Consider the following 14582-nt stretch of genomic DNA (forward strand, 5'->3'; position numbering starts at 1 on the left):
GGAGGCAGCGCATGTGGAAAGCGCTCAGTTTCCTCTCCTGTTGTGGGCGAAGAGTCCATGACTCGCTGCAGTACAGAAGTGTACTCAGGACGCAAGCTCTGTAGACCTGGGTCTTGGTATGTTCCTTCAACTTCTTGTTGGACCAGACTCTCTTTGTCACTTAAGGACAGGGATGCATTCCTGTTCCCTTGTTCTCAAGTGATGCAGATGTTAAAGGATGTCACCTGTTCAAAGCCTCTGGAGCTGAGGGGAGCTGTGCTGCCTTTGCCTCTGGAGCCTTTTCGGAGCCCTGCAAAAGCCATGCGCATCTGCTCAGAAGGGCCAAAAAGGAAAAAAAAAACACAACCTGGTTTCCTCAGGAAACTGGAAGTGACTTTTTTTGGCCTTATAAGGCATTCTGAGGCCGGAGGAAGCCTGTATTTCAAGGCAGTTTGTTCTGCTGCATTCTGCATGAAATCACACATGGAGAAAAGCCCTTCCTTGTTGAGAGAAGCCCTCAACTTTTTCCTGATGCCAACCACTGGAGGTCCCCCAGACTCTCTGCTGAAAGGGCAGCAAAGCAGATGAGGAAAGGGGGAGACACCCCCCTTGGGATGGGGGCACAGAGTGCTCTGCACACCATGGCAGAGGGGGAGGGCTCGAGGAGGGGGGTGGCACCTCAGCCCCCCCCAACCAGAAGGCACAACGTTGGGTTAGGGCTGCTCTCTGCCCTTCCTGAGGTCTGTGGAGAGTAGCACTACGAGGGCCGAGCGAGTCCCCCCGCCCCCCCGTGGATGATGCGAGGAAGCCTGGCCAGGTCTGCGCTCCTTCGGATCCAGGACTCTGCGCGCCCTTCCCCCTCGCAGGGCGCCCCGCCCCCTCCTGCCTTCGCTGCTGCGCCACTTTCGCTCCTGCTCGGGAAGGGCGAGCGCGGGAGGGATGCGGCTTCTCGGGGCGCCTGCCGCCCTGCTCCTGGCGGCGCTCGTGGCTCTGCGGGGGGACCGCGCCGGTGAGAGCCCCCGGGGGCCGGGAGGGAGGGGGGGGGCAGGGCGAGCCCAGCGCCTGCCCGGGAGCGGAAGCCAGCCGGCCAGGCAGTTCCCGGGCACAGGTGCGGGGGGAAGAGGCGCCCTTGGCAGACCCGCTGCCTGAGCGGTGGACGCTCCGGGGCAGGGACCTCGTGCTGCTCAGGCCGGAGCAGAGCGCGGCTCACTCGCTCCCCTTGCCCGAGTGGTGCCCCAACTGAGAAATGTGAACCTCCGGGGGTCCCAGGGCAAGGCTAGACCCCGGGCCGCCAGTGGTGCCAGCCCCGGGAGGCAGGGCTTGGCTGCTAACCTGGCCAGCCTTGTGGGACCCCACTCAGGGCGCTGGGCTCACGTCAGAACCCCAGATGGTTTGGCACCCAGGCACCCGAAGGACCTGCCGTGTGGATCTCCCGCCAGCCCTGCTTGGCTCTGTGCCGCATACGACCTTGGAGCTGTCACTGGACGTCGGGTGGGAGCCTTGTGGAGCAGGGCCTTTTCAGCGGTGGGCTGTGGCAGAGCTAGAGGGGGTGCCAAGCACTAGGTCACCGCAGCATGCAAGGGGCCCCTCCCAGTGACCTCACTAGGGTAAGTATGACTTACTAACACCTTATTGCAGCAGTTCGCAAACTTTCAGCACTGGGACCCACTTTTTAGAATGACAATCTGTCCAAGACCCACCAGAAGTGATGTCATGGTGGAAGTGACATCATCTGGCAAATTAAAATAAATAAGTATAAATAATTAAAGCAAAACAAATAATTCAATAAGCAGAAGCCAGCCCTGGTCCACCAAGTGAATTTCCTCTGTAGCCTGCCTGCAATAACACCCCCCCCTCCAAAATCATTAAGGTCTTCAGCCCTACCCAGTGCCCAGTTCAGTTGGCACCTCTATGCCAGTGCTAGAAAGCACTGAGCACAGTAAGGGGTTAGGATTGCGCCCTTAGTTTCGCTTTCCATAGGACTCAATACATTTGTCTGCTTGGAGGAAGGGACTTCCTTCTCAGGTGTTTTTGGGGGCTGCATTCATTGGATCAGGACCATTCTGGTGTCATTGGATTCCTCTCAGCCTGCCCTTTCCGACGGACTAAGGCAAGTTTGCCTACTTGCAAATAAACATGTGATACGGCTCACTTTCACTTTCCATAGGGATCCATGCATTTTTGTTCTCCAGGTTTTTGGCCATAACTTTTGATAGAAAGGAGATATTTCACTCTGGTTTTTGCATTGCATTCCACTGGAAATTGCGCATCCAACAGTATATAACACGACAGTATTACTCCTAACCACCGCAATTTTAGTGCGGGTCACCCCCCTGTGCGCATCACCTGGTGTGGCCCACACACCCCGCACCCCCTAGCGACGCCACTGGCCCCTCCCCATTGGAGTCATTCTGGGCAGGGGGACCAAAACAGAGGCAAACATCTTGACTGCCTCTGGATCCCACATGGGATCTTGACATCTCTGGATTCCACATGGAGCCTCTGTTTTGCTCCTCCTGTCCAGAATGACTCCAGAGGGGAGGGGGACACCACAGTGAGGCTCCCTGCAAAACTTAGTGCTTGGCACCTCCTCTAGCTACACCACCGGTGATGAGACTGGTTCTCTGGAACGTCCTCCCTGTTGAGCCCAGGGAGTCTCTCCCCCTGTATGTGGTTTGGAAGCAGGCAAAAAGTTGACTTGTAAGGAGAGCTTTTGTTATCAGCTGGTCTTGGTGATGCTGTCTTAAGATTATGCTGTGTTTGCGATGCTAGTCGTGGTTGTGGCCATCATGGTATTTATTTCCATTCTAAAAGGACGGCCAAGGCGGCTTGCTGGAGAAACCTAAAAAGCAAGGACAAAACCCACCTGCTCCTGAGAGACCAGAGGCAGACATTTCTGCACTATGCTCTCTGGACTGGCTCAGAAGCATTTTGGCCCTTTCAACACTTAGAAGCAGGAAATATCAGCAGAAACACAGTTGTCTGATACCCAAGGCATGAAAGAGAAACTGAAAGTGAAGCAGAAAGAAAGCCAGAATAAACTGTCCTGATATCAATCTGTGGACTGCGTGAATTTCCCAGTGCCCTGGAAAGGCTGGTGTGCCAGTCCCTCTTGTTGACCCTGAAGCGCCTGTAACTTCGGCCTGTAAATTACCCTGTTTGAGGAGGTGGCAGTGCTGAAACCAGCCATGCTTCTGTCCTGTGGTGCAACTTCTGGCTGGGGATCTTCCATATTTCCCCTTGACTTGTCAAGTGTGCCTCCTACAAGAAGAACCCAGCTCTATCTCTTTGGCTGTACATGCACCCAGCCCATGTGCAGCTTTTTTGTAGGAAAAAAGGCCCGAGAGCAACAGTGGTTTCAGGGTGATAGTCCAACGCAGAGAGGCAGCCACTGTGCACACCTTGCTTGCTGGAACCCTGTCGTAAAGGAAGTGGAACTCGGGGTCTCAGCACGTGCAAGGGGAACACATACAGCAGCCATATTCTTGTGGAGGGAGTGGAACGATGGATGCAGGGAAGAGAGTGAGACTGAAGCATAGCCTCTGAGGAGTGAGCCTTTTTAAAACTGCATTTCATTGCCCAAGGAGACACCTTCCTGTTTCACCCCATCCACACTTGCAGTGCAGGAATGATGGCAAGAGGGAATGCCCTTCAGTGCCAGTGCATGTTCTCCAGAGCACCTCCCCTCCTTTGCCACTGGCAATTGCCAGGGTCTGCTTTGCAACAGTCGTAAAACACCCTTTGCCTAAGCAAACCTCGTTTGGGGCATGTACACGATGATGATGCCCTGCAGAAGGGTTCCATGTTACAGCTGTTCCATTAATTCAGGACCAAATGACTCAGGGCCCGATCCTATCCAATTTTCCATTACTGGTGCAGCCATGTCAGTGGGGCATGCATTGCATCCTGTAGTCAGGAGGCAGTCACAGTGGCCTACTCAAGGTATGGGAACATTTGTTCTGTTACCTTGGGACTGCATTGCAGCTGCACTGGTGCTGAAAGGTTGGATAGGATTGGGCCCTCATTCACCTGAATGGATGGATGGATGACTTTTAAGAGTTGAACTTTACACTGATGATGCTTCTTCTTTCACAAGGGATCCTGGTAAGGCTGTGGAATGGAACCCACAAACTGATGGGTTTTTTTTTTTGTTTTGTTGCCCTCTTAATGGATTAGAGGTGGCAACTAAATATTTTAAATAAATAAACTGAATGGTTGATTTGGAAAATTACCATATGAAAACCACAAGGATCTGTGCTGCTGAACTTTTCTGGAGACTTTGGGCCTAGTTCTATCCAATTTTCCAGCTGCAATGCAGCCCCAAGGTAAGGGAATAAAGGGAGGCCTCTGTGACTGCTGCCCCACCACAAGATGCAGTGCATGCCCCATTGGCACAGCTGCACTGGCATTGGAAAACTGGATAGGATTAGGCCCTTAGGGTCCAAGCAGGGCTGGATCCCTGTTTTTTGTTTTTTTTAAACAGATACAAGGATAGTTTGTGAAACGACAGTGGATCCAGTGTGTCTCCCTGTAAGAACCAGAAAGATCTGGGCCCTTTGCCTTTGTGCCATGACAGCCCCACAGAGTTCTGCCTCTGTGGTATTGTAGGCTGCAGTGTGTGGGCACTGATGCAAGCAGTGAAGCCAGGGTGTATTTGTGGTGTCTCCATGTGAAAAATATTGAGGATCCTTTTAGAGCCAACTTTCTACTTTCTGTTTGAAAAAGGAAACTTCACCGTTCTCCATGTATCTGTACAGTAGCTTATAGCAACAGCCATTTTAAAACTGCAAACAGAATCCAACAGCAGTGCTAAACTACAAATAATCTCCCGAAGAAGGAAACTCTGAAAGGCAAAGCAAAATCCAAGGAGGCGAGAGAAGCCTGTGGGAAGATGGATGTTTCAGTTTGCGAAACAACGTTGGCAGGGTGGGTGGCAATGACCCCCCCCCACCCTGGGCTGTAGCCTCCTTGGGGCAGAGCTTCGACAGTGTCAGCACGGTGTAGAGCTGGACCTTCAGGGGACCGAGACCCTCCAGTGATGGGAATCTCAAACAGACCCTCCCTTTCAGCAATCATGCCTGGCCTTCGTTCCACCCCTGAGCACCTCTCCTTTCCCTCACCCACCCCATGCACCTGCTTGCCCCCTCCCCTGGTTTTTCTTCCCCCCTTGGGGGCTCCTCCAGTCTCCTCCCGCAGGCTTCTCCTCATGAGGGACTGGTGGTCTGTGAAGGACTGGCAATTTGGGAGTCTCCACAGCTACAAACAGCCCCTAATTCTGCCCCTCATTTCCAGGCTCCTCGTCCCACTCGGTGAAGTATTTCTACACGGCGGTGTCTGAGCCCAGCCAGGAGCTGCCCTGGTTCCTCATTGTGGGCTACATGGATGGCCAGCGCTTTTTCCACTACGACAGCGCCGGGAGGAGGGCAATGCCTGCAGGGCCCTGGATGGATCAGGTGTGCCAGGAGGACCCCCACTACTGGGACCAGGAGACCCAGAGCGCGCAGGGCGAGGAGGCAACGCTCAGATCTTACCTGGAGATTGCAAGGCAGCGCTACAACCAGAGTGGAGGTGAGTGGGGGATGGGGAAGGCTCCAGGCAGGTTGGGGGGTTCACAATTTGCCTACAAGAAAGGTCTGCAGTCGCAGATTGGCTGCTCCTTATGCTTCCTTCATCCCACTGCCTCACCCAGCACTGCAGAGGCTCATTGGCTGATCCATGTGCCACTCTGGAATGCTTCCCACTCTCCACCCAGATGTGTAAGCTCCTAAAATCCACAGGTGGCTTCTTAACTTCAAAATCCTGTTTGAAGCAGAGGGGAGGAAAAATTCTCCTGCTGCTGTTGGAGGAAGGGACACCATCTCAGGCCTGAGGCACTGAAGCCCCCCTCCCGACACCAATCAAGCAGCAGTTCCAAAGATCATGTTACTCACAGACAGCAGGAACAGATTTTCAGAAGCTTGCAGCCCAGTCAGTGTAGTCAGTTCCACTGAGGGTTGAGAGAGGGAGGGTCTTCTCCCAAGAAAGTTCCTGCAGGATTGGAGCCTCTCCAATCCTACAGGACAAGGGGGTTCAAAATATACAGGGTGCTCACAATGTCCAGATGCTTGCCAGCTGAAGTCTAACTACAGGAGCAGGCATAGGGGGTTGCACCCTGTGCAGTTATGCAGGATGGAACATAAGAACATAAGAACAGCCCCTCTGGATCAGGCCAGAGGCCCATCTAGTCCAGCTTCCCGCATCTCACAGTGGCCCACCAAATGCCCCAGGGAGCACTCCAGATAACAAGAGACCTGCAAGGCCTCCTGGGAATTGTAGTTAAGAGTATAAGAACAGCCCCACTGGATCAGGCCACAGGCCCACCTAGTCCAGCTTCCTGTATCTCACAGCGGCCCACCAAATGCCCCAGGGAGCACACCAGATAACAAGAGACCTGCAAGGCTTCCTGGGAATTGTAGTTAAGAACATAAGAACAGCCCCACTGGATCAGGCCATAGGCCCATCTAGTCCAGCTTTCTGTATCTCACAGCGGCCCACCAAATGCCCCAGGGAGCACACCAGATAACAAGAGACCTGCAAGGCTTCCTGGGAATTGTAGTTAAGAGTATAAAAACAGCCCCACTGGATCAGGCCAGAGGCCCATCTAGTCCAGCTTCCTGTATCTCACAGCGGCCCACCAAATGCCCCAGGGAGCACACCAGATAACAAGAGACCTCATCCTGGTGCCCTCCCTTGCATCTGGCATTCTGACATAGCCCATTTCTAAAATCAGGAGGTTGCGCATTTTTCCTCCAGAAACTTGTCCAATCCCCTTTTAAAGGCATCCAGGCCAGATGCCGTCACCATATCCTGTGGCAAGCAGTTCCACAGACTAACTACACACTGAGTAAAGAAATATTTTGTTTTATCTGTCCTAACCCTCCCAACACTCAATTTTAGTGGATGTCCCCTGGTTCTGGTGTTATGTGAGAGTGTAAAGAGCATCTCTCTGTCCATCCCCTGCATAATTTGATTGGTCCAGGCTTATGGCTGTCCAATCGGGTGATGGATCGAAATCCTACTGACTGCTTGGCCCTCTAGTTAAAGTTTCATTTGCACCAGAAGTCTGGGCGGAGTTAAAGGCTATAAAAGGCCAGGGGTTTGCCTTGTATTTTGCCAGGTTCTGTTCTGAAGACGGAATAAACGTATTGAGCTGTTATCACGATGCTCACATGGACCCACCATATAACAGGGGGCAACTGGAACTGGGCAAGCCCCCCCCTTTTGCCTACCTTTTTCATCCCAGCCCAGGCCACTTCCCAGATTCTTTCATCACCTCCCTCTAGCCTTTATTTTCTCCTGTTAGGAAGCAAGTCTTGGGTTGGGAGGAAGGGTGCAGAGCAGACCCTCTTCCTCTGGGGATGCAAAAGAATGTCCAGCTGCCTTCTTGGAAAGGGGGGGCACTGGCGTCTGCTTCTCCACCCTGAGTCAGGCCCCATGAGCGGAAGGAGGCAGGAAGCAGCCGCCCTCTTCCACCCTAAAAATCTCCCCCTTTTCTTCCTTAGCCTGAAAGAGCCCCAGCAGGGGGAGGCCACAACCCACACCTGCCCCCCCCAAAGAGCTACAGGCAGACAAACGCGTTCCCCACCCTACCTACATCACTGCTCCCTCATTCAAGGGAGGAGATGGGATGTTGAATCATGGGCAGACCTTGGAGGTCAGGGGGCTGACTGACCCTGTTCTGACTCTGACCCCCCCATCTCCCTTCCAGGGCTTCACACTATGCAGCTCATGTATGGCTGTGAGCTGAGTGAGGATGGGCGCAGAGGGTTTCGACAGTATGGCTATGACGGGAGGGACTTCCTCGCCTTTGACAAGGAGACCCTCACCTGGACGGCAGCTGATGGGCCAGCCCAGATCACCAAAAGGAAGTGGGAGGTGGAGACAGTTGTTCAGCGCTTGAAGTTTTACCTGGAGAAGGAGTGTGTGGATGAGCTGCGGAAACACCTGCGCTACGGGAGGGAGAGCCTGCAGAGGAAAGGTGAGGAAGGGAGATGGGGGCCAAATCCTCCAGGTTCCCTCTCCCCTTTTAGCATCCCCAGATGAGGAGCTTCATGTGATACAGTTGGAGGGTGTCTGAGGCTGTCCCAGTTCAGACTAGGGTTGGAGGAGGAAAAATACAGTTGTGAGCATTATTCAGGATAAAACAAGTCCCTGGAAGAAAAAACCCGGAGCAGCAGAGACCAAGCTGGGTGAGAACATTCCTCTTTTGCCTTCTCATCGTTCTGGAGAATGACCACTGCCCTTTGTCAGTGCTGGACATTGTAATGGAGGATTTGCACCAAGTGCTGAAGGATGCCACAGATTCCCTTTCTCTGCAGATTTTCATCTCTCAAGGATTCTACAGGGGTGGGACATCTGCTTTTGGTGGATCAGAATGTCTTTTCCTTTTGGTAAACTGTAGCCCCCCTCCTGCAAGCCAGCCAAGGACCCCAGTCTTAACACTGGCATTGCCACTTTTCCACAGCGCCCCCTGAGGTGAAGGTGACACGCAAGGACAGCCAGGAGGGCTTGGAGACCCTCCTCTGCCAGGTCCACGGCTTCTACCCCAAGGAGATCTATGTCACCTGGAGGAAGGATGGGAAGGTCAGGCAGGAGGACGTGTTCCGTGGGGTTGTCAGCCCCAACCCGGATGGAACTTACTACACCTGGCTCAGCATCGAGATTGACCCCAAGGACAGGAGCCGCTACCTGTGCCATGTGGAACATGACGGGGTGCCAGACCCTCTGGACGTGGCCGTGGCCGTGGAGGACTCTGGTGAGAGGCTGCAGGGGTGGGCATTGGGGGCCTTTGTGGGATGGGAAGAAGTGTAGGTGCTGTGTGTGTGTGTTGGGGTGCAGAGCTGCTTATTTGCCCTGTGTTGATGGTCAGAAGGATGTCACTGAAGGCGGGCAGAGGGATCACAGGAAGCAAAGCACAGAAACGTACGGTTTTATTGCTGTGAAAGGGCGGCACAAGATGCTGGAAATAAAATACTTGTGTGGAGTCAGTCCATTCTGTATGAAGCCTGTAGTGCTGACCTCTGGCAGGGCTCCATGGGGAGGGGATTGTGCCAAATCTAGGTCTCACCTGGGCAAGGCCCCAGCCTCTGTGCCCCACATGTCCGGCTGAAGAATCACGAGAGAGTTGATTCTGTTCTGAGTCAAGATACGTTTTTGCATTTCAGCTTCTATGCCTGTTTGGTTCATTGCTGTGGGGGTCGTTCCAGTTCTGGCTGTGGCTGGAGTCATGTTCTATGTCAGTAAGTGAACCCTTGGCTGCATTAGTTTGTGTGCATAATGTGGTGATAGATTTCAGATTCTGAGCCCTTTGGGGCAGGGGACTGTCTTCTCATTCTGTGCCACGTATCTAGAAGGAGTGCTGTGATGGGCTGGTGGCAGAAGTGGAGCTGCATTCTAGTGCGAGCCTAAATATGATGATCTAATTTTCTGCAATGATTTTCTTTATTTTAAATTTTTTAGAGGTTTAGGAGTGTGTTTAGTTTTCTGTATTACTCTATCTAGCTGCCAACACTATGTGGGAAGGTAGACCTGGGCTCCATATTGGGAAACACAGTAGATCAGGGCTCCAAAGACTCTTCCTGTTGCCCTATTTTTTCCTCTTTGGGGGACCCAAAAGAAACAATGTATCCCCTGATTAAATTCCTCTTTGAGGCCTGTGGTTGCACGTGGTCCTCGCCACTTCCAATTTTTGCCTCAGTGGTCCAGCATGTTGGCAACCTTCAGTCTTGGAAGACTCTGGTATCGCTCTCTGAAAGGTGGTTCTGGAACAGCGTCTAGTGTGGCTGAAAAGGCCAATTCAGGAGTGACAATCCCTTCCACACCGGGAGCAAGTGCAGTCTGTCCCTGGTCTGTCTCCCTGGCTATGGGCCTTCCTTCTTTGCCTCTTTGAATCAGACTGGTCCACGGGCTCCTAAAGGTTGGAAAGCACTGGCCTAGGAAATGCCTGATAGCCATCTAGATTCCCCCACATGCATCAGAAGCCACGTTCTCTACATTCAGTGGCTAAATAATCCTTGTATGATGAGCCTACAAAGTCCAGCTCTGGAAATTCAGATTGGATGGTCTCTGCAGGTCCCTCCCAGCTCTGATTTTTTGGTTTTGTCTCTGCAGAGAAACGTCCAGAGAAAGCAGCCTACAGAGCAGCGTCAAGTGAGTGCCTCCTTCCTCTTGGGAATCCTGAAATTTGAGGAGCAGAATGTCAATATCAGAGGGACAATCTGCAGCTGCTGTTTACCTTGGGAAAAACTAGCATGCAGGGCCCAGCTCCTCTCAGCCCCAGACCCCCCTTCACTCTGCCATTCCCTGGGCTCCCTTCCTTTCCTTCCTTTCCTAAGCTTCCCACCCTTGAGCCCCCCTGCCTGCCCAAGCAAGCTTCTCCTCTCCCACTCCTTCTTAGGCCTTTTTCGCTAGCCAGATGGACCCTTCCGCTGCCTCATAGAAGCCTCCCATTGGTGGTATCTCATTTGCTGCAGACTACTTAAAATATGTATGAACCTTCCATGACATCACAGCAACTCAGCCATTGGGAGGCAGGGAGAGCATGAAGGCAGAAGCAGCCAGTTTTTGTTTCTTATATATGGTTTGAATTTATATCCAGCCTTATCTCAAGGTCCCGGCAGCAGAATATGCCGTGAAAGTGACATAATCCAGTGAATTACCTGGGAATCTGTCAAGGTGGGAAGGGAGAACTTTCATGACAGGAAGACCTCAGGACCACCTGCTCTGCTGTGACTGTTCAGGGGGATCCCAGGTTGAGGGGAAGAGAGGTCATGATGTGACAAAGTACAAACAAGGAGGTCCTTTTTCAGCAACTCCTACTGTGAATGTGGAAGGGGCTCTTTGGGACTGGACAAGGAGATGGCTACTCCTTGGCAACACTGCAGGGTTGATTTGCAGTGGCTGATGGCTAAAGCTGTATGATTGGAGCTGAATCAATGGGTCGGGAGTGGTTTAGAGCAGTGTACCAGGTGGAGGGAGATCCAGGTCTAGATCTTGATCAACCAGATCAGCCAGAAGCTGCATGGTGCCCTTGGGCCAGTCATCATCTCTCAGTATAACTAACCTCACAGTGTGGTTGTGAGATAACATGAGCGGGGATGGATCAGGTTGACTGCCTTGGAGGAAGGGAAATTGTATAGAAATGCAATAATAGTGATCAAGAGCACGACACCTATCCCCAACCCTATTTTCTCCCTTTGCAGTGAGTGACCAGGGGTCTGACAGCTCTGCCAAAGGTAAATGAGGTGGGGGGTCTTTGAGAGAATTGGTATCCATTGGGGGGGAGGGTGTCTTTCTCTTGGGGATGCATATGAATCTTCAAAGGGCTTCTACTTTTCTGTGGGCCAAATCTCAAGATTTTCTTAGGGGGATAATAGAAACTGGAGTGGGAGAAGATGGAAGAACTTCCACCCATCTTTTATTTCACTGGAACTGGGGGGGGGGGTATCTTTATATGTCTGAGGAGTGGGTTCTGTTCAGGGTATGAATGAGGGCCCTATTTGGGGTCTGGGAAGGGATTCACCTCTGGGTCAGGGCGTGCAGTGTCCCTGTAGTTTTTCTGCCTTCCCCTGAAGTCTCCAGTTTAGTTTGCTTGCTCAGGCTCTCATCTGTTCAGGACCTCCTCCTCTGTGTGTTACACCTGAGCTCGGTTTGCAGCACAAGGGGGCTGGGGCCTCGTCTGTGAGGGCTGGGGCCAGGAACACAGTGAGGTCCCCTCCAGCTCTGGGATTCTACTGCTCTCTCATGGACTGAAATGTCCATGATGTTGGCTGAACTGTCCCCTCCTCTCTTTTTGGTTTTTGCAGCTTGATCTCCTCTGTATGAAGAGAGCAGAAGGAAGTGGAATGCTGAATTACTATTATGAAGAATATTTTTCCCTGCTAGCTGCACCTTCAGTTCTTCATGCCATTTTTTATGCAGCTGACACTTGATTTAACGGAGTGATGGGGTGGAAGAGGTCTCTGTGTAATGGTGAACATCTCTGTCAAATCCAGACGCACAGAAGTTGGTGGAGACATCCATGCGCAAAACATCTATGTGGCTTGTCAGGCCTTTGGCATCCCAGGCTCTGAATTGTTGTAAGCTGGGATGTGGCAGGAGGGGCCTTGATGTCCAGGCCTGGTATGAAATGCAAATGAAGGAACAGCTGCACTGCATATGTGTGTGATTAGCAATCAACTGCACCTGTGTTAGGTGGGAGCCATGTGACCTGGGGAGATGTGTGCAGAGTCATGTAGGCTATGGTGGAGTGGGGCAATGCAGCACTGGACAGCCAGTCAGAAAGGGTCACAAGACTGAGGGTCACATTGACAATGATGGGGGTCACATTGACCACAAAGAAAGGGTCACAAGACAATGATGAGGTCGTCCTATTCTGATTGGCTGGCCCCGGTATATATGGGGGCAAGAGCAGACACCAAATGTGGGTTGCTGTGGTGGAGTTTCTGCGTGTGGTGCTGCTGGTTTGTTCTGTGACTTGGACTGCCTTCTCGAGACTGTGACCTGCGGTATCCCTGACTTCTGGACTGCTTGACTGACTGCTCTTCTGCCTGACCAATACCTGCTTCTGCAACAAACAAGCCTGTGTCTGCTTCTCGGGCTCTGTTTGGGATCGCCTGCTTCCTGTGCTATCTCCCTGCGCTCCCGTTCCACTCTGCTATGGGGAAGGCAAGGGCTTTCCTCCCCTGCTGCCCTGACACGGGTGATCTTTAAAAGGGCAGAAAATGTCCATTGATCCAGAGTCTGTTTGATGGAGGCCCGTTAAATCGATTTATCTTACTGTTAACACAGATAACTGTTGCTGCAAAACTTTAATTTGTTGCATGACGTTTGCATTCCCTAAGGGTCTCTCTAGTTCTTCTTCCTTTCTTTTTATCTCCTGTAAAATATTTTGAATTTTGTCTTGCTTCTTCCTCTTTAATTGAAAGTTATATTGCATGAAACGCCCTCTAATAAAAGCTTTACTAGCATCCCAGACCATTCTTGGTTGTGTTCCCTGACCCGAATTGTCTTCAAAAAGTTCAATCAATTTCTTTTTACAATCTTGAATAATAACTGGGTTTTGTAACAAAGCTTCATTTAGTCACCATCTATTAGTACTCTGCCTCCAAATATCCACTAATGCCAAATTGTCCATTAAATAATAAAAAAAAAATTTGGCAATTTGCCCTGATAATTTTTGATATTTCTTTCTGATTTCCTATCTGCCTGTGGCAATATTATTCCATTCCAATCACCCAACAAACACTAGTTCTCAAAAGACAACTCCATAAGCTTAAGCATACGTTGTTGATAAAACTTCTTTTTATCCTCATTGGGTGCATACACTCCCAACACCATAATTTTGGAACCATTTATAATTACTTGTACTCCCACATATCTACCTGAATCATCTGACATTACAAGCTCTGGTTTAAGGTATGACTTAATATATAAAATGACTCCATTTTTCTTTTTATCATTTGCTGATATGAACTCCTCCCCTAAAGTTTTATAAACCAGGTATTTTGCATCCTTTTTCATTATATCTGTCTCTTGTAAACAAGTGATCTTTTAGGTGGTCCTTTTCAGTGCACCTGGCCAAACTCTTAGCCTTCCCCTTTTCTCCAGGGGAGAATTTAATCAGCTGGCATTCTCCCAAGCTAACTTCTAACCATGTTGATATCTCTACCATGGTGAAGATACAGCCGTCCGACACAGCTCCTCCACTGGAAGTCCGAACTAGGCTAACTCTGGTTGTTCCTGGTTGCTGCAAGGCTCCTGGTGCCTGGCCAGGCTGCTGTGATGTCACAGATGTCTGTGATGTCACAGAATGGACATTCTTGTGAAAATTCTGACTGCTCATCTCTTAGCAGCAGAAGACCAACTGCTCAGGGTCACTGCAAAGAAAGGAAGGAAGGGTGTGGGAAGAAAGTTTGGCAGAAAGGAGGGATGATGATGGCTAACAGGTGGAGATGCTGGAGATTTGCAACAGAGAGAAAAGAAAGCCTGGAGCCTTGAATGAAGTGGGAGAGACCATCATGCCAAGACCTGGAAGTCATGCTAAGTCTCCATCAGAAAATGAGGGGCAGCCAGGGATCCCATAGGAAATCTCCTTCAGAAAGCTACTCCCAGGGTCCAGGTGAAGGTATATCTGCACTGTCCAATCAGGTGGGTGGCAGTGAGGGGACTGTGCCACTAGCCCTCCAAAGCATTGCTGTTGATAGCAAAAGACAAGACCATTTGGCAGTTTAAGTTTAAGGTCCACTTCTTTGATAAAACTTAATTCCTGATGTTTTACCCAAGTTGAGGTCTGGGGTCTGCCATTGCCAGGCTAGGCCTGGAATGGAAGAACTCTCAGGAGAGGAACTGGAAGGAAACTCCAGAGAGAAACTCTCCCACAGGAGGTGCATTTAGAACTCCTCCCAGTTTTGGAGTGCTTAAAATTCACCTTTTCCCGCTCACTTTTTGGAATGATATGAACATAAGGTGGTTCTCTGCTGGTTTTCTGTAAATGTATTACTTTGTTTTAAATTTTTCTATGTAGTAGTAGTTGGCAACCTTCAGTCTCGAAAGACTCTGGTATC

The 14582-nt window shown here is 51.0% G+C and overlaps 1 protein-coding gene across 1 annotated transcript; it reads left to right on the forward strand.

Moving 5' to 3' along the window:
- Positions 1-871: 871 nt before the first annotated feature.
- On the forward strand, positions 872-13194 carry LOC136639288 (class I histocompatibility antigen, F10 alpha chain-like). The gene is made up of 8 exons (XM_066613349.1): positions 872-988; positions 5272-5547; positions 7727-7996; positions 8483-8773; positions 9183-9257; positions 10129-10167; positions 11220-11252; positions 11823-13194. Exons 1-8 carry the CDS (start codon positions 919-921, stop codon positions 11825-11827), a joined length of 1059 nt encoding a protein of 352 aa, XP_066469446.1. The 5' UTR covers positions 872-918; the 3' UTR covers positions 11828-13194.
- The last annotated feature ends 1388 nt before the right edge of the window (positions 13195-14582 follow it).

This window comes from Tiliqua scincoides, chromosome 2, assembly GCF_035046505.1.
Source record: "Tiliqua scincoides isolate rTilSci1 chromosome 2, rTilSci1.hap2, whole genome shotgun sequence".
In the NCBI taxonomy this organism is placed as follows: domain Eukaryota; kingdom Metazoa; phylum Chordata; class Lepidosauria; order Squamata; family Scincidae; genus Tiliqua; species Tiliqua scincoides.